The 24,770-nt window shown below is 41.6% G+C and overlaps 1 protein-coding gene across 1 annotated transcript; it reads right to left on the bottom strand.

The window, feature by feature from the left end:
• Positions 1-152: 152 nt before the first annotated feature.
• ago1 (argonaute RISC component 1) lies at positions 153-24,706 on the bottom strand. The gene is made up of 19 exons (XM_030749618.1): positions 24,562-24,706; positions 20,014-20,200; positions 16,040-16,160; positions 14,591-14,772; positions 13,859-13,995; positions 13,382-13,516; positions 11,456-11,543; positions 9,907-10,054; positions 8,776-8,895; positions 8,534-8,656; positions 7,609-7,742; positions 7,173-7,357; positions 6,805-6,964; positions 6,467-6,557; positions 4,132-4,326; positions 3,905-4,039; positions 3,697-3,798; positions 3,339-3,538; positions 153-2,877 (listed from the first exon to the last, which is right to left on the bottom strand). The coding sequence occupies exons 1-19, from the start codon at positions 24,584-24,586 to the stop codon at positions 2,769-2,771; spliced, it is 2,577 nt and encodes an 858-aa protein (XP_030605478.1). The 5' UTR covers positions 24,587-24,706; the 3' UTR covers positions 153-2,768.
• Between the last annotated feature and the right edge of the window lie 64 nt (positions 24,707-24,770).

Raw genomic sequence — 24,770 nt, 5'->3', positions numbered from 1 at the left:
ATTAGCAGTTATGGTGGATTTGAGACATAAACATCTCTGTTATAATGATAAATCCCATTATATGAACTGTTCTGCCTTGAGTAAAAGCTTTTGAGACAAAACTGCATTAAACTGAACCTACAATCAAAGAAAAAAAAAAAAAACAACAGGAATAATAAAAAACAATTTTATTTTCTTTAAAAAATAACCATCCCCAACAGAGTTCCCATACTATCACATACAGAGCCAAAATAATATGTTTCCACGTCCTTTCATTCAAATCTATTGGGAAGTGCTATGACAAGGACTGTTCTTGATCAGTGGCTTCAATATTGCTTAGTCAGACCGTGAGGCTGTGTGGAGGGGAGCGAACTCTCCCATGTCCACATGATACATTTCCAGGGTGACTGCCATTTCGTCTCCCCCCCTTTGCAAGGTGCTTTGTGGCTTCAGTGAGTGAAGAACTGCATCTGGTTTCAGTGGTGTTGGGGAAATGTCCCCCAGACTGATTTTTTTCCATTCTTTTCTTTTTTTAAATGCAGAATGAGGGGTAGAAGACTGGCCCCAACAGTGAAAGGCCCCTCAACTGGTGGGCCAAAATACATAACAGGTTAATATTATATATTCATATATACAAATCACCTTGGACACAATGAAGGATCAGTAAAACGGTGTACAAAGGCATTTTGATTATGCAAGTTCATAAACATGATTTAAAAATCAGACTCATCTGATCTCTTATCTTTTGATCCCTTTCGACTAAAAAGGGGCTCTGACCATCAGACAAGATTTGAGGCGCTTAAAGGGCAACTGAGGTGGAATTTTGGGACCGTCTCCACAGTGCCCTCTTGAGGATACACTCTGACACTAGTCACAATATTCATAATAATAATGACAAAGGAAAAAGCAGTCTTTATAACCATTACACAATCGAGGCAAAACGACTGACAGGCAGTGGTGAGCACAAGGCTCCTACCTCTAAGAAAACCAAAGTAAGGTGGCTCAGAATATCCAGTCATAAAAAATAATTACATGCATTTTTCTTCCACAAATCCAGAAAGTGACTCAATGTAAAGGCAGGGCATGTTAAATAGTCGTAATAGAGGCCCACCCTGTCAAATGTAGCAATCCCCCATCTGTGCCGCCCATGCACACAGAGCACCAATAGGGATTGGCTAACACAACATAGGGGATTGGAGCAGGGGATGCTGCAGGTGTGTCATGTGAAAAATGAGAACAGACGGCAAGGACAGAAAGTGACGGCGGAAAGGCTGATGAGTTTGGCTTAAACGGGGAACGAGGGGACAAGTGCATTTGAACAGGTATGTCTCTACATGCTGAGAGGGAGAGTGAGAGTGCAGGGATGTATGTGCTTCTGCTATCCAGGCCGAGTTGTAAGTGCCTGCAGAGGGGAAGAGCTCTGTGTAAAAAAGGAGACTGGTGCAGGATAGGTGGGTATAGGTACGCAAAGAATAGTGCAGGTGGATGTGTGGAGTGCACCATTTGGCATCATTTCCACTGATACACATTGGAATGTGCGGACCGATCGTAGCAAGGTCAACCGCTGAAGGCGACTTTAGCGTTGCAGCACTTAAGTGATCACAGACTATTTGCCTGCTTTCAAATCTACTGAATAGTGTTGACCTTGCCTATTGCCTTTGTTCTGAAAGCTACGCAAGTGTGGGTGTAAAAACTTCAAAAGTAGACTGTCGAGTCTTGCGAAAGACTAGTTTCACCACTTTGAATTAAAATAAAATAAAGTAAATTTTTAAAAGTGCCTCGTAAATTCTAAAAGAGCAATGTATAGAGAAATAAAAGATTATCTTCCTGTTTGAGTGCCTCCTTTCCATAGGTTGGCATCACTTTTGGCTGGTTAATAATGCTGGTTTAGGTGCATGGGGTGCAAGTATATTTGATACACACTATGCAAATGGTCCCTCTACTGTTATGCTAAACTTGCCTCTAAAGGCTAAATCTCTAAGGGACTGGCCAACCAGGACAGGGTGTGTGGCAGGACTCCTCTCCTGGATCTACGATATGCTACACCTGCTCTTTCGTTGTCTGCTATAATATAAAGACCAGAGGGCTAGCCTCGCATGTACTAACAAACTCTTTATGTGCAGGACTGGTGGCACCTACATGCTAACACTAAGTGCTAATGTACCATACCCCGGACTCCTCAAGGCTGTTCTTTAAAAAAAAAACAAAAAAAAAAACATTTTTCAAAAACATTAAAAAACATGAATGTAGTTCATGATAACATTAAAATGATGCATGTAAGTGTGCGTGCTCAGTACCACCTCTAAAGAGGATCCCCTTAATAAGGGGCTTGCAATACTGGCATCCGGCATTTGGATGGGTAGAGGCAGCATCGTGGTGGCAGTTAAAAAAGTTTTTAGGATTTTTTTTTTTTTTTTTTTTTTATCGCCTATTTTTCTCCCATCCGTATTGCATACTTACATACATAGGAGTGTGAAGGTAGCATACAATACAATTACATAATACCCATGATTTAAAAATTCAACTTAAAAAGATCAATAGTCCCGGTAAAGTAAAAACAACAGTAATATTCATAATCTTTTGAGTGCATGAGGCTGCAGAGTCTGCCTGTGTTTTACAGGAGACGGGGGTCTGTGTTTCTTGGATTTGAGTGACTGATTGCTGTGAAGTAAGTGTAGTGGGCAGTTGTAGGGAGTAAGGGATGGGGATGAGGTGGTGGCAGTGGGCCGTTTGCCCACTCAGGTAGAAATGAGGTTGGAGGGAACGATGGCGGTGACGGTTGGGAGCGTTCAGGCGAAGTACATGGTCCTCAGAGTGTCGTGATGAATCTGAACAGCTTTAGCCAACGCCTGGGGATCCCGACCGTTACTCTGACCAGACACGTGGCTGCCCTCTCCACTGCAGAGAGACGAGAGGGTGGTAAGACAGCGAGCAAAGGTGAGTTACGCTTTCTGTGTGTTTGTAAGAATAAAGTCGGCAGCGAGAAACCGCAGACAGTATAAAAGGTGGAGGTAAAACCTGTGATGTCATCTATTCATCATCGTCATTCTATTATTAAGCCTCAAGCTGAGTGTTTTGAAAATGAGCATGGGGGGGGGGGGGTGTCTGACTGTGAACAACTTGTGATTGATGAGTTATTAACCAATGAGCACACGCTGGATAATCCTTCCTTATTACTCTAAGAATGGCCATAATTTACAACTATTTTCCCATAACCTTCAACCACAGTTAAAAAGAATGCAGGTTAAGGCACTACCACAATAGCTTCACGATTTCAGAAACAAAAACTACGTCCTTATTTTTTTTTACTGTATATGTTAGAAACTCGTATGAAGTCTATCTTTTGTAGCCACACTAACCTGTCATGTTCTTTGTCTACCAGATGGTAGCGGGCACGGAAGGCCACAAGACGCGCATAGTAGGCTGGCGCAGGGATGGAGACTGAGCGGGTACAGCGCACGTAAGTGTGGCACAACTGGTAGGTTAGAATCTGCAACTCATCAGCTGTGAAACGATTGTCGTCCCATAAGACGTAATAATGAGACGGCCGGCTGGTACCCTGAGGACAGAGGAGAAAATGGCAAATGAATAATAGATGTTCGTGCAAAATAACCAAAAGGTTAAAAAAAAAAAAAAGCAGTTAAAGGGATTCATTCTTATTGTGTTATAATCTCTTATGTGAAATTAATTTTTTTTTTAATTTTTTGTTATTAATACCTGTATTCCTGCATGACTGCACAGGTAGAAGTCAAACTCAAAGGGATGAGTGATGCTGGTGTCCACTGTAGTCCCTGCAGGAATATTCCCGCTCTTCCCAATCTGTCAAAAGACAACACAAGGAGAAGAAACAGGTAAGCAAGCGTGAAACCTGCCAAAGCAGAAAGAGGAAGAATTCAAGGGGGGGGGGGGGGACTAGCAAGTTTACCCTTTCAGACTTATCAGCACAGAAGAGACGTGTGTGGTGACGTTTCTGCACCACGATGTAGGTGATACCAGGCTGATAGTCTTTCTCCAACTTTATGCATGCATCTCTGATGGCCAACAGCTCATAGTGGAGAATCTGCACGTAACAGCATCATTTATTAGCAGTCAGACAGAAAAACGTTAAAATGCATTTTGTGTCATGAAGATCAATCACAGCATCCCACGTACCTGAGGCAACTGTCCCTCGGGAACGCCATCCCTGTAGAAAATGATCCTGGTGGGCTTGAAGCGGGTTGACTTGTAGAACTGAATTAGCAGTTCACGCACCATGTAAGATAAATCTTCAATGATTTCCTGCCTGGGTCTCTGGACGCGCACTGTGGCACAGTATCTACTGGGATGGGCATCCATACTGCCTACCACCTAGAAGAGCAGTTGAACATGATGCTATCAGGATCACTGATTTCACTCTTAAGGACACTTTAACAAAGAAAATCATGTTAAAGGGCTACAGCCAATATACCTTTTGTCACTGAACTTTTTACTTATATAAAAATCTATGCAGAAATTGTAACGTAGTGTTGATTCACATGCACGAGTCATTTTTCCTCCTGTGCATATTTGAGCATTAGCATCCCCTAAAGGCTGCAGCTGGGAAGTGTGCGATGCTCCACATCAACCTTTTAATTTTCTTGCCTCAAATCCTTACACGACACTACGATCACCATTTTTCATCAGCTTTCCTCTCAGTTCCTACTATCAACGCAGACCTGCTCTCTTTTCCTGTCCTCACGCTTCATGACTCAGTTATTCGTCATAATTGCTAGGCAACAACACAGCCAACCATAGGCGAGCTGAGGTCAAGGGCGGACGAGAGCTGACGTCATTTCCTTTTTGAATGTGAGTCAGTGATGAGCCATTTGTTTCCCTTTATACCTCACTAATTCCACTCTTACTCCTCGTTTTTTTTCCCTTCGTCCAGCCTCATGTGTTATGTATCTGATATGACGTTGAAGCAAAACGTCATATCAGTTGTATGTGTTTTTAATGAAATAGACTGTCCGCGCAGGGTGAGTATGGGGGTTTAGCACCAATTAGTATGAGAGAAACATTAAATTAAATCCTAATTACCATATAGCCCTATCCAACAGCCAAAAGCATAACAGAGGAAACATATATGTGTTACAATCAAAATCAACAGTAGGGAGAAATCTAGAAAAAGAAAAAAGGAGATATGAAAACAGGACAGACAGGAGAGAGCAGCAGGAGGTGGGCTAAGCCCCTGTCATTAGAACACAAGCACAGGCACATTTTTCACTGCACTACTACCATTCATATCACTCATTGTAGCAAAATGTGGGTAGTTTAAACACCCTGTTTTGTTACCTAAGCATTGCACCTATAGCAGCGGATGCATCACATGTACTGCCTTTTTAATTTGGCAAATTCCCACTGACTGAGTTAACACTTCTGACACGTCGACCAAACATCAGAAAAAGTACCCCAAAGGCTGCTGCACACTGTTTCAATTAAAAAAAAAAAACTTTTGTTCAACCCAATAATCGTAAGAAAATGCACCTGAAAACATTTTCTAAAAGAAGAAAAACAGCCCCCAGAGGAGGCGCAAGTTCCTTCTCAGATAGCTGAATTACAATATAGTGAAAGGTTATTACAGATTTTTACTTTTTTTTTGGTCCAACGATATCAGAAACAGCTTTAAGCTTTTCTGCCTCAAACCCACTACCTACTGTTGCAGTATTCTTCTCTCACCAGCATTACTGAGCACGTCGAGCCCCCCCGTCACCAAGCAACAACACCGTTTGTTTTATCTGACATCTTGAGGTCATTTGCATTATTTACATGCCCTTGCTATTTTGGATTTGCCTATGAAAAGGAGCGCCACGGCCAACGAGGCATCGGGGCTGCCATCACAGAACACAAGAAACATTTTTAACAATTACTGTATTTTTTTTTAACTTTTAACTATTACAGTATTTCACATTACAACAGCTGTACTACCGGTGACTCTGAGAGTAATGCATGAACAAAGACCACAGGATACATCATTTTTCATCTAAGGATTGTTGTCCTTAAAAGCAGATATACTTTAATTAATTAATAGATTAAGGTTCCTTAATACTCATTAACTCTGTATATTACTTTGACTTGTTGCCACATCTATACCAAATGATAACCAAGGCACGCTCTGCTACAGTTTCTCCGAAAAAAACCCGAACATTGCTTCTCTACTGAAGTAGAAGTGAATGTTTGTTTAGTTTTTTCAAACAAAAATTAGGGCTTCATTAAACTTATTTCCATTATGTCTTTTTATCATGTAAATAACTGCAGTCAGTAACAAGTAATAATCAAAAAGGCTGTTCACAAGTTACCAGAGCCAAAAGCACAGCAGTAGTGCCCACCCATGGGTTTAACCTGCACGCCCAGATCTGAACAGTGGCCAGGCTTTGTGACACACCATGACTGCACATTCCCTTCCTTTTCCTGAGATTGTGTTTAAAGTCAGTTAGTGTTGCTTAATGAAGGTGTAATCTCTGAGACTTACAGCAGTAATGGAGGGCTTCTTGCCATCTCCAGCAGGGGGGTGTGTGACATCTGCTCCCAGGAAGATAACCGGCTGCTGAAACACTGCTGACCTGAGAGAGAGCACACGGAGGAGGTGATGCTCACAAAGGCAGTGAAGGGCTGCGTTTGATGAGTCATATTACCGAAACGTACTGAAATTCTGAGATGGGTCACTATGTCATCCAGCACAATTTTGTTGGAAAACTCAAGTCTACTGCCACAGTGAGTGCTTAGTACCTATGTGACAGTATGACCCATCACCAATAAAGATCCTGTGAACATGTACAACTCATTAAAAACAAGTCAAAAGAAGCTCACCGTTGGTGAGGCACCAGGATGTTGTTGATCCCTCCCAGCTTCACATTGATTTTGAGGCAGAGGTTAGATAGAGTCTGCGGTGACGTCTTCACCACGTTCTTAACCTGGACACATTGCGTGGCCATTCCCAGCAGGGTGTCACCCACACGCTTTACCTCCGCTAAAGGGAAAAAAAAAAATCATGATTCTTGAGAACAGGTAATTTCTTGCAAGTATAACATTTCAATACTCCCCTTTGATAGAATGCTTCAGATGTTTTGGAGTTTACCAACTACTTTAGACAACAGTATTTAATTAGGTTTGAGACAATATAGCAGCCTCTCTCATTGTGGCAAACCACATGTATCAAATAGAAAGATAAAAATTACCATAGACAGGAGTTTTTCCCGGCAGGATGACGATGATGAGCTGAAGTCCAGAGTAGGTGTTCTTCAGGTGTCTGAACATGGGCTCCACGCTGTCCGCTCCCTGGGCATATTTACAGAAACACGGCTGGCCCTGAATTGGCATCCCAGCATCCTTTGAGATTTTACGAAGCTGGTCTGTGAAGTTCCTAAGATGAAACCACAAAAGCGCAAACAAACACTCTGATTTCAGTGGTTTACACGTATGTCAGGGTTTAAAAATGCAAATTATTCAATGTCTTTGGGATATTCCACATAGGAGGAATACACAGAGGTGGAGAAGGATTGTTTTTCTTCCGTGAAACAGCTAATTTAAAAATATATCTAACTCAGCCATGAGCAGAAATTATTTAATCCCCCCCCCCAATGAAATCATTTGCTTGTGCTCATTAGTACTTACTTGAGCACCTCTTCTCTGCACTGTTTCTGGGGGGCAAAGCAGGCAATAGCCCACACTTTGATCTCAATGCCATTATAAAATTGCTTCCCTCTCATGTCCCACACTCCCTGGTTGGGTGTAGCTATGGCACGATTCTGGAAAAAAGAAAGAACCAGAGGAAAACGTTTAAGCCAAATCAGGTCACATCTATAGAAGGAGTACAGACTGGTGACAAATGAAAGAGAAAACAGATATAAAGTATCCAGTAACGTGTTGGGCCATCACATGCTGCCATAAAAGTATCCTTTGTCCCCACTGGTTGTCACCTAAATAGTTCACCTCAAAGTTGAGAATAGTTTAACTCACTACCCTCCTACTTCACATAACTAACAGTTAGTCACTGAATTTCACTGATACTCCCCAGTTTCTGGTCAACATGTCGAAACGAGTCTCTTCCTGTGTGAACGCCACTTGGAGCATGACTACAGAGAAAGAACACCATTTTTCCAAAACATCTCCCCCTCATGTTGTGGAAAGCTCTGTCTGAGACATCAAAATCCTGCATAGGTGTTCAAGTGGGCCATGGGATATGACTCACACGAACTAACACACACTGAAGCATTTGGTGACTCCTTGTGCCCTCTGCATGAGGTCACTGTACTCCTCAAAGAGATCACTCCTGTCAGGTATTCTTTATAGGACAGAGGTGATCACTCTTTGTACTGACTTGCAGTAAACCTTCCATAGTGTATCCAAACTATACCAGGAAACCGCCCACAGAGCATAACAGAGCCACCAAATGCCCTCAGTGAAAGAGTCGAGGGTTCAGCTCTCAGCTTTAATTTGTTAACAGGCAGCTATGTGTGAAAAACACCCAACTAAATGGCTGCATTCTTGATGAAATGGAAATCAATATGTTCGGGTTGATGAATGAACCGTGCTTTACCCGTCCTCCGTACTGCAGAATGGGGGCTGGCAAAACTCTGCCCATCACCTCAGCCATGTCATCTTTCACCTTGATCCCAAACTCCTGAATGTAAGGGTCCAGGTTGAAATTGGCATTCTTCATCTGCAGAGAGTGAAGAGAGAGTGACTTGTATTATATCTCACTGTCTTTACCTTGCACTGTAAATGACTGATGCCTAAATGATGTGTGGCCTCCATCCAACAGTTCCCTCTGCAACTCACCAGCCTGCTGATCTCCTCCTGTCTGTCGGGTGCAGAACGAGCTGTGGCTTTAATCATAGTTGAGGTCTGATTATCTGTCAGTTTCTTGATGCATCGTTGACCGGCTACAATGTTACACACCTGGAATGAGTAAATCCAGTCATGATTGTGTAAACACTGGTTATCCATATGCACTAATCATGGAAGACAGAAAAATAGTTTAGAGTCTGTGTGAATGGTCTTTAACCCTTAAACAACCAAGCTATTTTAGGGCCTAAAGTGACAGAGCATTTAATATATATATTTTATACAGTAATACTTTTTTATGTCTCTAATTGTGTTTATGATACCTATACTGTTTCCTCTATCTATGACAAATATTCTGAAATGTTCTAATCTAATTAATTATGATTTGATTAATTATTTTGATTAATTATGGTATAATTTTTATGCAAAAAGGAGTTAATCCAGCTCATGACCTGTTTCCCTTGTTACTTTGGTCATTAAGTAAATGCTTCAAGGCTTCTGCAGCAGTAAATCTTGCTACTCTGATATTGTCAGCCATGGTCCACTGCCAAATATGACATTTTATTAATTAGAAGTAAAAAAAAAAGAAAAAAAAAAGTACTAAACTAAATCAAGCTAATAATATTACAAAACACAGAGATTTCTGGGGTCATAAATGGTCCCACCTAACTGTGTGTTATCCTTACCAGACCAATGGACCAATGGACAGTTGTAGAACTGGATTGGAAACATTTTTCTGACTAAAAATATCACAAAGACACATAAAAATATACGGCTGGGGTCTGAAATGATCCCACTCAGTCACTTGAAGGTTAAATTAGGGTATGTCAGGAAGTTTTTAAATCGTATATGTATCTGCCAATATTCTTTACACTTTCACACATGTGCAGTTTGTTGAGATCATATTATAAAGCAATGTACTTTTAAAAAAAACAGCATGACTGCCTGCTCACTTATGTACTATTATTTAAAAAGTTTGGGAGGAATAATAATAATCATATACACCAATACAGATATGCTCATGATGAGTCTATATTGGTCAACCGATACATTAGTCATGCTCTACTTTAAACAATCAGTTTAGTTTTTACATCATAGTTGAGCCATCCACGAACACTTCCTCACCTCCAGAGGTAGGTAGGTGTGCTTCTGCTCCTGCCCCACCTGTAGACAGGGTAGGTGGGGGTATTTGAGCTGCAAGTTATACTTCTGCTTGAAGTACTGAGCCACTGTACATTCTACTGTCTGCCCACTTTCAAGCTGAAGGGGAAACCTGGTATGGGAAAAAAAAACATGAGCACCATTATCATCACTGGCTAACCCCTGATCTGCAGGTTTTGTCTGTTTTATTGAGGGTTGTACAATATTTTTCTGTCCAAATCTGAAAACGTACAAATTATTTTGATAAATGACTTACTATTGTCAAAGGTAGTTAAAAATGACACATTTTAGGCTAGCTGCCTCAGTTAGCTTGATATTAAAAAGAGGAAAGAATAGCAGGTTTGTCCTTATTTTAAGCAAAGCTGCTCATCTTTCAAACATCCATCCATCCATCCTCTTCCGCTTATCCTGTTCACAGTCGCAGGGGGGCTGGAACCTATCCCAGCTGACATAGGGTGAGAGGAGGGTACACCCTGTACAGGTCGCCAGCCTGTCGCAGGGCCAACACAGAAGGACAGACAACCATCCACACTCACATTCACACCTATGGGCAATTTAGAGTGGCCAATTAACCTAACCCCAGTAAGTGCATGTCTTTGGACTGTGGGAGGAAACCCACGCAGACACGGGGAGAACATGCAAACTCCAGACAGAGTGAGAGAGGGGCCCGGGCCAAGGTGGAATCGAACCCAGGCCTTCTAGATCGTATTCTAACTGTGAGGCAGCAGTGCTAACCACCACGCCACCGTTACAAATGATAGCCTAGCAGTGTAACATGTTAATTTAATGACATACTGAGAAATATATGCATTAGAAAGGACTTTGTTTCTACCATTATCATAGAGCATTTCTACAACAACAACCTCTACAGACAACCTAGAAACTTGTGTGAACCTGCATTTAACCTGCAGAACTAGAGACTCCTTTAGCTCCTCTGAGACAACTTGAGGTACTTTCCAGTGGTTTGGGGCAAACTTAGCAATGATGACTTTTGGTGAACAGTCCAACATGTGGTAGCTGCATCAGCTACCAGCTGCAGCACTTCAGTGGAATAAAAAAGGAAGTGCTGTCTTACAGCAATATCAATATACGAATACATATTTAACATATATTATTCTAATAGGATAAAACAAGATAGAAAAAGCTGTCAAGTAAATTTCAGGTAGAGAATAAAGCATGAACAAGAGAAATGTGTTTTTTAAAACTACATACCAATAAAAAAAATTAAAAAAAACAGTATCATTTTTATAAGAGTTTTTTTTTTTTTTACTTGCTTTGTAAAATCTGGGACTCAAAGACACAAAAAATGCACAAAGAATGTGGTTCCTGCTCCAGTTTAGTCCCATTAACTACTTGGCTGAACAAGCATTAGAATGGTCTTCAGATCTAACTGATGATTCATATCTGCATTCACAATTAAAATGCATACAGTCAGTTTGAGGATATTTTAATAATGCAGATGTGTGGAAGAAAAGAAAAAAAATTAAATGAATGTAAATGTGGAAAGTCTTACGTTTGGTGGCTTGCAGGACGTCTGGTGACATTGCATACGCGATACTTCCTTTTCATTTGGCCACAATGGGTCACCTCCACCTTCAGGCCTGTCGACAATAAGTGGGGTACACAAGAATTAACTCGATGGCACAAAAAGACTGAGGAAATAATCAAAATGAAAGAAATTAAAAAGAGCTTATTGTGAAAGGAAAAAGCACCAACAAGTGAGAAGGTACATGTCAGGGGGCAATAATGTATATGTAAGGTCTAGAAAGTTCTAAAAAGCTTTTCTTATGTGTATAATGAGGAAATACACTCAGCCACTTCATTAGATATACGATTCCAATTGCACATTAAAGCAAATATCAAAACAGCCAATAACATGCCACAAAAACAGGTAATTTAGGCATGTAGAAACGGTCAAGATGACCTGTTAAAGTACAAACCTAGCATCAGAATGGGGAAGAAAGGTGATTTAAGTGACTGTGAACATGGTTGTTGGTGGCTGATGGACTGATCTACCGGGATTTCTACACACAGCTATCTCTAGGGTTACAGAGAATGGTCCAAATAAGAGAAAATATGTAGTGAGTGGCAGCTCTCTGGGCTAAAACGCTTTGATGATCAGAGGTCAGAGAAGAATTGCCAGACTGCTTTGAGCTGATAGCAAGGTAACTCAAATAACCATTCGTTACAAATAAGGTGATATGCAGTGAGAGTAGGGGAGAGGTGGAAGTATGCCCTAGAGAGAAAGGGGTGAAGGTAGATTAGTTTAAATACCTGAGGTCAACATCCGAAGCAATGGACAATGCACAAGAAAGGTGAAGAAGAGAGTGCAGGCAGCGTGGAGTGGGTGGAGACGAGTGTAAGGGGTGATTTGTGACAGAAGGATGGCAGCGAGGGTGAAAGGGAAGATTTAAGATGGTAGTGAGACCTGCTATGATCTATGGTTTGGAGATGTGTCACTAACAAAAAGACAGGAGGCCAAGCTGAAGTTTAGATTATTTAGGCTGACGTGGTTTGTTTAGGAGTGACCAGAAAGGACAGGATTACAAATGAGTATATCAGAGGGACAGCTCAGGCTGAGTGGTTTGAAGACAAAGTGAGATGGGTATGGCTGAGATGGACATGTGCAGAGGAAGGACAGTGGATATACTGGGAAAGGGATTTTGAATATGGAGCTGCAGTAAAGGATGACATGCAGAGGGCTGGTGTGACAGAAGAGGATACTAGGGATAGGGCGATGGAGGCAGATGATACACTTAAGCCACCAAGGTATGCGCAAGAGCATCTATGAATGCACAAGTCAAACCTGCAACATTTGGATGGTAAAGTCAGAATAAACAACATGAAAGCATGGATCCATCCTGCCTTGTATCAACAGTTCAGGCTGCTGCTGGTGGGGTAATGGTGTCTGCGATATTTTCCTGGCACACTTTGGGCACCTTATTACCAAATGAGTATCGCTTAAATGCCACAGCCTACATGAGTATTGTTACTGTCCATGTCGATCCCTTTATGACCTTTATGTACCCATCTTCTGATGGCTGCTTTCAGCAGAATAACAAACCATGTCCCAAAGCTTAAAGAACCTCAAACTGGCTTATTGAACATGACAGTGAGTTCACTTTACTCCACAGTCATCAGATCCAACAAGATCCCTTTTGGGGTGTGGTGGAACCGTATCATGGATGTGCAGCCAACTGTGTGACACCATCGTGTCAATATGGCCCAAACCTCTGATGAATATTTCTAGCACCTTGTTGAATCTATGCCACAAAGAATTAAGGCAGTTCTGAGACAAGAGAGAGCCCAATCTAGAACTAGCAAGGTGTAACTAAAAAGTGTCCAGCAAGTGTACACTTTAAGGAAACAGAAGTCTCAAAGTATTTTCTATCTTTCTTCCTTTCTTCAGAAGATACTTTCACACTTTTGAGTAGCTTACCTTTAATTTCCTTGGTGAAGCGGACCCTTTGTGAGTCAGTGAGAGTCTTGGGTTGCTCATCAATGTTGCGAATATCCAAAACCTCACACATGAACTCAATTACAGGCTGGGCTTTGTAAAAGGCCGTGGCAGACACTAGAGGGAGACAGAGAGTAAAAATAAGCCCAAAGAAACCGGCCAAGAACAAAGGTGCGTTAAAGTCTGTAACTTTGATGAGCCTTTGTCACTGTTTAAAGTTTTTCTTCACAGCTAAATGAGTGTTACAAACAGGCAATAAAAAAAAAGCACCAGAATACATTTATGACATAACTTTTTATAAAATATTGATGGTTCAGATGATCTTTTGTCAGAGCGGAGGTTTTCCTTTTCAAAATATCTGTCTCCTGTTTTTCTGTCTAGTCATGCAATGTCAGTAAAACCCACTGAGATCACTGGCTGACTACACACACTCTGGTGAGCTTGTCTGCAGTGACTCACCATCAATGTTAAGCATCATCTTCCACATGGCGGGGCGCACCGATTGGTGGAAGCCAAACCAAACTTCCCTTCCCCCTCCAAGTGGGTGGTAGTATCCTTCAGGTGGGGAGAAAAATGAACGACCCACTGGTGTGTACCTAATTAGAAGGGTTGAAGAGGTGGAAATCAATGTCCAAATTCAGGGCATGACCACAGCATGACTTCATGTCCAGTAAAGTTGATGTTTCAGAACAGATCATCCTGACAAGGAAAACAAAAAACTTGCAACACCCAAATGGAAGGTATGATAAAAAGTGCTGTTTTTCTGGTTATTAAAAATGGGATACTCTATCATGCATCTGATATATATGGCTTAAAAACATTGTTTTGATAATTTTCTGGTTAAGTCCTCAATCCAGTTATCACCACTACATTGCCTAGCATTGTTCAGTGGACACTTTCACACAGGTGTCAGCTAACATGTGTCTTTTGTTTAGTGATTCTGATGCCTGGAGCTATGATGGTCTGATGCAGGTGGAGGGAAAGACTCCATAAACACTGCTTAGCTGTACATTTAGAATAGCAAACAAAAATAATAATAAAAAAAATCATAATTTTTAAACAAAATATTTTCAGGATGCACAAAAACCTTAAAAATTGTTGATCATCTATATGAACAGAATGTTTGACAGGAGTGTCAATATTGATTGTGAGTACTCGTGTACCTAAAAGAGAAACTTTGATATGATGTACCTCATAGAGGCCAGGTGACGCATGGCCACATCCAGGGCTTGAACTGAGTCAAGGGGGACCTGCAGCCGGCCGCTGACTAGAGTCTCCTGCAGCAGGCGCCATGACACCTTGGCCAGCCAACGGATGGACACCTTGAAGATTCGATCCTTGCCCTCACCAGGAATAGTCACCTCAAAATCTACCTGCAGAGAGCAAAGGGAAAGAACAAATGAAATAAAGACAGACCTATAGCAACAAAATCAAATCTTCAGGTAGCAGTAAATTACTGGTAGCTGACATTACATCAGCTTTAGCTTGCATGGTTTTACATTGCCATATTTTTTGCATTTCTCAATATCTGTAGGTGCAACTGTATGCCACAATAATAGTGTGAATGTTTAAAGAAATTACTTCAGGATGGCTGTAGCTCAGAAGGTAGAGCAGGTCATCTACTAATCAGACGGTTGGTGGTTTGATTCCTGGTTGCTCCAGTCTGCATCCCAAAGTATCCTTGGGGCAAGATACTGAACCCCAAGTTGCTCTCCAACATGTTCAGTGGAGCGTGAATGTGTCTGAATGTTAGAAAGCACTGAGGGGTAGAAAAAAGTGCTTGTATGAATGGGTGAATGAGGCATGCTGTCTAAAACTCTTTGAGTGCTCGAGTAGAGTAGAAAAGCACTATATAAGAACCAGTCCATTTCTAAACAAGCACTGGACAAGCACATTCTCACAGCTGTATGGAAAGTACAAAACTACACCAAGCAGCTGGGTCGCTTAGAAGAAAACTGGTGTGTTTCTGTCCAAAAGTGCAAAATCCTAAGAGACCCTATAAATCTCACTTAATGACACATTATGTGTATAAAAAAAAAGTGCAAAATGATTAAAGAAGTTGAGTTTGGAAGGAGGTATGTTCTGGACTATTTCTTGGCCGGGAACAGTGATTTCCTGTCTTGCCACAGACAAGATGCAGAGATACTTTTGGAAAGATGTGCTTCCTCATTTCCTGCATTTATGTCATGGAAAGTCAGGTTATCTGGTCCTGATGTTTTCAAGACAGACACCTTTTAACTCATTTACTTAAAGTAACTAAGGATATTTCCCAAAATATCAAATAGATCCTTTAAGTATAGAAATAGCAGAAATCATTATTTTAAAATACATGGCAAAGGCATATGTGGTACACGCTCTGCTGTTTTATAGAACCTTTCAACCTTGGGGGATTTGTATATAATCCTCATTCAAAACTAACCTAATCGAGCCAGTGTCATGGCCAAGGATTGATGAGGAGGAATCAAACTACCAACACTGTTATTAGCGGACAAACTATCCTACTCTGCTACCTGAACCACAGCAGATCTTTTCACCATCATTCAAATAACTGCTTCCCTGTTAAGAAATTCCCAGTTGAACGGGGCTTAAGCCAGACTTCACTGAGTGACAGTGTAACACAAAACCACTGCAAACCTTTACCTTCTCACTCCCAATAGGAAGTGCTAGCACCGTGTAGATGTTCTTCTTGCCATCATACACTGGCTTCCTGTCACCAAAGAGCTGGGGCTTGAAGTGCTGCACCATGTACTCCACCACCTCTCTGTAAGCAGCAACACATGCAAACACAACATAAGATTAATGTGCAATAAACACAGAGCAAATCTCACTCCACCAATTAAACCTTTGTCATCAGGAGGTACAGTTATTGACATGATATTGATATTGAGTAGGCAGGATACAGCTGGTGAGTTCAATATCTGGTGGTCACAGGGGGACAGGAAAGGACAAAAAGAGTGTGGGTGTAGGTGGTGCCTTGACCTTCATTCAAGTGTGGGGGATGAGGAGGTCCTTCTAAAAAGAAAAGGTCAAAGGGCTTGACCCTTGTATGCCTTCTTGGACCTTTTGTGTTTCAAACCTAAAAGGAAATGAAGCTCAATGATCCTCTCCTAATATTAGAGATGGCACTAGAACCCACAATTTTCAGGGATCCTCCTTTAGAGTTTCAGATTTTCTGAATACCTTCTACAAATAAAAAAAAATACCAATTTACTTTATTTGTTTATGGTCACAGCCTTGTTAAAAATGACAAGAAAGCTGAAGGACTCTCTTCCTGTGTTCTCTGGAAACCTTTGCTGAGATGTTAAAGGATTTTAACAAAATTTCACTGGTGTAATCAAACACTTTATAGGATACTAGTACTGGACCATGCCTGTTTAAGCAGACAGAAATAAAAAATGGTCAATGTGATTTAGCTTTCTCATTTGGAAACATACAAAAGAGCGGCTCCTCTTAATGATCATGGCAAAAGTTTCAAATAATCAATTTAGCGTCTGTGTATGTAAATCCTGTCGGCTAAAACCACTCTAAAGGCTCAATTTCAGAGTGTTTTTTTCTGCTTTGAGCTCTGTGTGATGTCAGTGAGAGGAGATATCTTAATATGGTCATTTCAGTCACACTGGGCACAGAAGCCCCACCCATACGCTGCAAGGGCTCCCAGTCAATAGAGAGGTAGCCTTAAAAGGAGAGGTGCTAAAACATTTTTAGATAGAATATATGGCCCTGACCTGTCAACCACTCTTCCTCCTCCAGGCTATTTAGTTTGGTTGATTTTTCCTTTTCTTTTTTGGTCAACTTGAAAGGCATATGTCCACCCATCACTGATGACCACCCATTTAACTATTTGTTCTTAAATCAATTTATTTTTCAGATAGATAAGATAGATACTTCATTGATCCCACAAGGGAAATTATAGGACACGTTTCCTGTCTTTGAGCCCACTTACACAGACTTATCCAGATCTGGGCAATCACCATTAACAAGAACAAGGTAAAGTCAAACCAGAGGACCACTTTAGAGTTCATATTCCCTCAGGTCAATTACAATTCTTTCATGAACCAAAATTATTAAAACTAGAGAGATTTTGTCATCTGCAGATTGCCATATTTTTTTACCATGTGCCTGCGACTGGTAAAGCTAGAGGTGCCAATGTTTGTATAAATGTTGATGATTCACCTGACTGTAAAAAAGTGCAGGAACAGACCTATCTGATAATCTCTGTAAGCTTCTGCTGATCTGTCAGTCCTCCCATGATTTCTTGAAACCACTACAAAGCTTTATTGTCGCTGTGATCATAAAGCACTACAAGGACTAGACGGTATGAAAGACACGAATGGGAGATCACCCAATGGAGCCTGCCACGGAGCCATTCTGGTTCAAAGTGCAGCACACCTCTGGAAAAAACAACGGCAACACTTACTCCCACTGTTCCAGCGAGGCTTCTCTAGAGAGGGCGTGTGTGATGGCCGCAAGTGGAGCCACATGACGAGCTGGTAACCCCATGCACCAGTATTTGTGCGACACATTTTAGTTTTGATAGACACTGAGTATAGATAAATAAATGATGACACATAATTATTGATTTTGCAAAACTTCTGTTTATTTAGAATTTAGTGAAGTTCTACTGATTGTGGTTTTTGGTGCCTCCCATAGTGTAGTGGTTTACACATTTGCTTAGCAAGCAAAAGGTCGTGTCAGGAAGGGCCTCTGGTGTAAAACTGCCAAATCAAACATGTGGCGCTACCTGCTGTGGTGAACCCCTGTTACAAAGAAGCAGCAGAAAATAGCTTTCTGTATTGGTTGTATTTGTTTCAGCACACATTTAGTTAAATGGTCTAGATATAAAACATTCTCTTGGCTTTAAAAAGGGTGCTGTGGGTTTCACTAGCTGCTCACGTCACCTGAATGAAAAGATGGGCCTGTGACTGTAGGGATCCTAAATACAGGAAGTCCAAACTGGAATGTGCAAAGTGTGGTTTCCCCTGTTCTCCAAGTTTGTCTAATCAGTCAGCATACAAGTTCCCTTTTGCTAAGTCGGTTCAGTTTGCTTTTGCTTTGTTGGTTTGTCCAGTTATGTTTGTTACTTTATGATCACATCTGAGCTTAGTACTCTTCAGGTCACCTCTTTAGAATATTTTTTGACCTTACCATTTTTTGAACTTACCATTGTTCTTCAAGCCTAACCAACTCAGTCAACTCTGGTGTGACTTTATTGTCAATTATCTGACATCAACTCAGTCCAAGTTTACACGGTCTTTGTCTGACTTACTAATGTGATCAGGCTGTTGGATGATAATTTGTGCTGCAGAAAATTACGATGTAAAAAATGGAGTAAATTTGTCATCAGTCTAGGAATCCTTGACATTTACAGCTGTATATTTGATTCAGGCTTTAAGCCAGCCCCTGGCACAAGACTCCACACATAACACAACTGTGGAAACTGATGGCCAATCCCATCTTGTTGACAGCCACCATAAAGTCAGGGGCATGACACCATCTGAGGGTGGTATAAAAAGCAGAGACCACTGTACAAAGTGAAACAAATAGCATTCAGGCCTTTCACCTGGCTCAAACGTGACAAAACGTATTAGGCAGGCTGACATGCTTTCCCCCCAGAAACAAGACTGATTTTTGGGGGGGAGCCATGAAAATTTTGCAAGCCAAAAAGAGTGCATTTCTCTCCTAAAATTTAAATATATATTTTTAGTCACTTTATTTCTTGGATTAAAGTAACAAATGTGACAAATCACGTTAATTTTGTTACAGATAAAAAAAAAAAAAAAAGCATAACATTCAGCCACCCATCTCAAGAGCTTCTTCAAGCATATTCTGCAGCATAAAACAGCAACAAGGTGAAAAAGTCAGGTAAGACAGTTTCACTTTTGAGTCAACCATCTGTCCTGTCACCTGAGTACAGCTACTACACAGTGGAAAACTGCCGTCTGCTTAATATAAAACTGAAACGCATACAGAGGATATGGTAAATTATTTATTTTGGCTCAGTTCTGCACAAATGCATGTACTTCTGTCACACTGCTTGCGCTCTTCAAGGTCCTCAGAGTTGCAGTTAAAAATGATTTTCATACCAACACAACCTCCTGTAAACGCTGTTCTTTAATATATGACACATGCAAAAAACATACAAATTTTTTGGCTGGGCAATTTTTTTTTTTTTTTTTTTTTAAACCTCATATCTATTTATTTGCACCACAAATCCACATTTATTTTCCCCACATAAGGTGATGTTAAACGTGGAAGAACTTTGCTTTGGCAGCATTTTATTTTTTTTCCCCAAAGACAAAAAACACAGAAAATCTTTGTAAATAGTGGTTATAAAGAAATACATTTTTCATGCTTGAAGCAGCTGCTATCACTGCCTCCTGACTGACAACACACAGATTACTGGTTGGTGGCTGTTGGGCTTTCATTATCCAATTACCACACAGGAGGCAATTCATCTGCTTGATTACTTCTTCAAATGCGTGCACCGCTGTTACAAGTTAATAACTGCTTATAACAAATGACAAGTAGTGATCTTTCAAATTAATGTGGGACATCACAGTAAAGAGAAATATTGTGAGTGAAGATGTAACAATAGCTGTCACATCTTCTGTTACCTGTTGACTCGTCGTGGGCACTTGTCAGGCTTAATGTCCACCTCGTAGTGATAGACGTCCATCTTTGGGATCTCCACTTCAAAGTAGTTGGCCAGCAGCCTGATGGGCTTGCCCACGGTACCCATGCCTGGCCGGCGAGGGGCATGGAACACCTGCTGCAGGGGTGGGGGGAAGACCCCCATGGGCACTGGACAGAAACAAGATAAGGAGCCACAGAAAAGGACAGGTAGAGTAAATATGGTTCAAATCAAAGAGAGTTTGAATTTAGAAAAGTGTACAAACACAAAACAACAGTGAAGACAGGATAAACCAAGGTAAAGCAAAGAATCAACATTTAAGTGAGGAGGTGGCAAAGGAAGCGGTTGTGAACAGCAGAGGACAGGGCAAGGAGGGCGAGAAATGTGGGCATGAGCCAGGAAGGAAGCGTAGGCAGGGGCAAAGAGGGCATGACAAGCAGCCACAAGAGTCGCCCGCAGGGACAGGAAGGCCAACAGAGGAAAGATAGTTAAGAAAACAAACAAGGAAAAAGTTAAGGAGCAGATTGTGCATTTGGGGACAGGAAAGAGAGAGAGAGAAAGGTATATAGAGGAAGATAAGGGGTGATCGAGGGGAATATTGACAAGACAAAGAACAGCCACATGAGGTCAAAGTGTGGGGGAGAAAAGGGAGAAAAACAGGAATACATTAGAAAAATGTAGAAAAGTATGACGAAGATTTTTGCAGTTCAACTTCAATCATCACATCGTCATGATTTTTGATCACATCATGCAAATTATAATCAATTAAATGGCTAGGTGCCATCTAGCTTCTATAAGTTAAAGATTTTTTTTAGTGAATTCTATCGTCAGCTCAGTATTCTGGAGGTTTGGATTGATCTGAAATTATTTTCAGAGGCACCGCTGTGAACATAATTATTTTGACACTACATATATACCATTTAATTACTGTACTGAACTGGGAAAAATAGATGAATCATGTGGCTAAAATAATTGCTATTTTGAGAATCAGTGAATTATTTCAGATATTCTGCAAGAATTTTTCTGCTTCTCTTTTTATAATAAAGGAATCTCTGTATGCATGTCTGTTTGTTCTTCACTCTCCTTAATGACACAGATGGATAATGTACTGTTGGGTACTTGGGTAAGTACAGTGTGAAGTATAAAGTTGTTTGGGTACATATATGGTGCATATTCAGAAAAACCAGCCACCAATAAGTGAAGCATTAAAAGAACTTGCCACAGAAATCCTAACCTGAGTTACATGCTATGCACTAGGGCACTTTACTTGTAAGATTAAACTGAACATGTCAGAGTTTTAGCGCAATACAGCCAGCATCTCAGTGGTAGTGGGTTTTACTTTCAAATGTAACTAATGTCTGTGTGCAGGGGACGCTTCACATGTCCGTTTTTCATTGGAGTAGGTTAAGTTTGCCTCCAGCTTGTATAATCTAGGCCTGAAGCTGTCTTTTTAAACAGTACACGTTATGTCCATACTAGTTTCATGTTCTAAAAGTTAAAGTCTCATCAAGTCAGGAGGTCTAACATAGAGGGGGTCCCAGAATGGGTGCTAGCTGTGACTCCTGCCTGAGAGGGGCCCACTGCCTTAACCTCTGGGTCCCCAGAGAACAGCCCTCCTTCACCAAAACAAAGACCCCAGCTGCCCTGCTCCTCCATCTCGCAGACACAAATTCATGGGTGTACGACAGAGGGAGCGCCCTTGCTATGATGAACACACTCATACACACAAACACAGGGAGGCCCCCCCCCCCAATACATTCCCAGCCTCACCATGGAGACACCAAGGCAACACAGCATTGTCATGGATATCAGGGGACCTGTGTGTGTGTACGGCTGTTGGAGGAGATGAGAAGAGGCAGGGTGCTGCTGTGGTCATGCTGAAGAGACCTTGGCCTTTGTGGTCCTGCACTGAGCATGTTCCCACATCAGGCCAAGGCATCTGCATCCTAAACTGGAAAAGCCTTGCTTTAAAAACAGCCACTCCATCATATGTTCACTATTCAGAACGTGCTAAACTAACTGGAAGAGTAATGGCCATAAAACACAGGTTCTCTGCTCTGTGTGTGTATGACAAATTAAAGGAAAATAGAAAGTATTGTCAACCATTAGAACTGCAATCAGTAACTGGATCATTTAACAAGATTAGTGAAGGGATGAAACACCATTCATTCCAAATATATTCCCTTATGGGGTTCGCTGATGATGGTGGTGGAGCAATGTCCAACACTTTGGTCCAAGATTCAGCGTAGGTGTTCAATTTAGTTGAGATCTGGCGACTGCAAGTAAAAGTCACAGCATATGATTCACATCATTTTTAACACTAACCTATCCAGTGTTTCCTTGTTCTCTATGGAAGGGAGGTACTGTCATCCTCAAAGAGATCATTCTCATGAGAGCAATCATAAGATAAAGGTGATCGAGCTCAGAAGAGTATTTATTTGCAGTGTCTCTTCCCTCTTTGGACCCAAACCATGCCAGCAGCACAACAGTGCCACCAGATATCCTCAGTGTACGGGTCAAGTACTCAGGTTTTTCCTTTAATTTGTCACCCGTTCACGTGTGTGTGTATTTGAACATCAAAGTGTAAAATCACAAGTTCTTAAAACACATCTGACAAACACTGTAAACACAGACACCAGACATGCGGTGACCGCACGTACTTTATGTGCAAGACAGCATGTAAGTGTGTGAATAGCTGAGTGTCTATAGCGTGTTGTGATTGTTGCGCACTTGCACACAATGACACACACTTCGCCCTCGTGCCAGTGAAGGCAGATGGTGAGAAGCGGAGCCAGCGCTCTCACATATCCCAACACAATAGCAGTCTTTCCCGGGCGGTAAGACTTAAAGCAGAGCTTTGGCGCTGAATGACAACATGAAGACCCTCGCTACTTAAAGCCTTGACAGTGACGTAATAAGCAAAAGACCAAGTCACATGGGAATGACTATTTTAAAGTTGTACCTGGGATGGCATGTATTTTGTTTTGGTTTGTTGGTAGTCCCTTGGTCAGTTTTGCAGGACAACAAATTTTAGGCACACTTTCAGTGAGTACTGCACAGCGTGTCTATTTCTCTAACAAATAAATACATTTCCTGAAATCAGTATGTAGTTTTTAAACAATTCAACATTAAAATTGCTGGTAATGGCACATGTCTAGCTAGTGATAACATTCAAATGTAACTAAAAGTTAAAAAAAAAGAAAAAAAAGAATAATGAACCTCCAAAATCTTAAATTGGACAGACTGGTCCCCATCAGCCAAGTACACAAATTACAAGGCACTTGCCACTTAGCCATCGATTGTTTTGGCCAAACCAGTTGTGTCTTTGTGAGTATGCGGCCGTTGACCATGAAGCAAATGTGGCAACCACATAAATCTTTCAAAATACAAAACTGAATCATCACACTTAAAAACACAAAAGGAGACTTTGAAATGAGGGGCCCGAGGGCCCGGAGACCCTTCCCCCCCCTCAAACTTCAAAAATTAAAACAAGCCTATTCAATGGATTTCAAGGTTCAGGATCTGGAATGATGATGTGATTTCAGTATCAGGCCTCCTTTGCATAAACACAAGCCTGAAGAAATCCAAAGAGGATTTACCATCATTAACAGTTCACGTGGTAAATTATAAGAGTCACAACACTTCACATTCACTAAAAAATATTTATGAAAGCCATGCCTTATACAAATGTAAAACATTCATGGTTGTATTATTAATGCCCTGCCCTCTTCCACACTAAACAGACTTCAGACCTGGGCATTAAGTCAAGCCTAGTGAGTGCTATAACTGCTCGACTCCACACCTCGGTGTCAACCAAGAAAACTGCCAAATAAAGACCATTTCTGATCTGACTGGAACTGATAAGGACTGCAGATGCAGACTGAAACCGCAACACAAACATAATGATCTGCATGTGCTTCCCTCAGTCTAAAATCAGAGTATGTCATCTTCAGCAGCAAGAGGAAGATTCGTGTTTTTTTTTTATTTCACATGAATAAATAATTCATTTACCTCTGCAAATGGTGGGCCCGAGGTTGTCTGTAATGTGAACATGTAAAGACACTGTGCTGAACTCTTTTGACAACCTTAACTATGTTAGCAATCGCAACCTGTCAGTGAAAAGGTAGACTGGTCAAGCTCTGTGGGGCTTGCGGGCGCAGCCAGCTGCTGCTGCTGCTGCTGCTTGAAGGCGGGCTTCACCTCGTCCCTCCTCACCAAGATTCCCACGACCTCCCTGCCCCCGCGCATGTTAGACTCCAAAAAGGCTCGTCTACATCTAAAAATCTGGATAGATAATAACGCTTTCTATGGAGTGTAGTGCATGCAGACAGCAAGATAGCCCCTCTCCATCTCCCACCCTCTCTTCTCTAAACGTTGCGATGCAACAGAGAGGGTTGACACCAAGCATCCTCGCAGATCCCCTTAACGCTAAGGCCAGGCTACGCTGTCTCGTTTTATCAGCTGCAGCTTGGACCGCAGTATACACCCGGATTGCTTGCATTTTAAACCACTGAAGTAAAAATAAACCTACCAGCGCCAGACGTTCCCGGCTCCATCCCATTCACTTAGCCGCGCGGGTACAAGCTAGCTAGTCCGGGGGGTGCTGTGGCCAAACCGCCGGCCCCCTTCAGACTGGAAGCGTCTCAGACTTCCAGCCCCCTCCTTTCGGCGTGTAGTCTTCTCCTTTCTCGGTGTACCCCCGCCCCCTGCCCCTACCAGAACCCCCCCAGACCCGCAGAG

The sequence above is a fragment of the Archocentrus centrarchus genome, chromosome 16, assembly GCF_007364275.1.
Source record: "Archocentrus centrarchus isolate MPI-CPG fArcCen1 chromosome 16, fArcCen1, whole genome shotgun sequence".
NCBI classification, from domain to species: Eukaryota; Metazoa; Chordata; class Actinopteri; order Cichliformes; family Cichlidae; genus Archocentrus; species Archocentrus centrarchus.
The sequence above is the reverse complement of the archived record's forward strand: the minus strand, read 5'-3'. Positions and strand labels throughout refer to the sequence as shown.

Excerpts from the sequence above, each read along its gene's own strand:
- ago1 (XM_030749618.1), bottom strand. The coding sequence starts at position 24,586 with ATGGAGCCGGGAACGTCTGGCGCTG. Across the intron at positions 14,773-16,039 it reads TTCCTATTGGGAGTGAGAAG|GTAGATTTTGAGGTGACTAT; the intron begins GTAAAGGTTTGC and ends TGCTCTCTGCAG. Across the intron at positions 13,517-13,858 it reads GATGATGCTTAACATTGATG|TGTCTGCCACGGCCTTTTAC; the intron begins GTGAGTCACTGC and ends GTCTCCCTCTAG.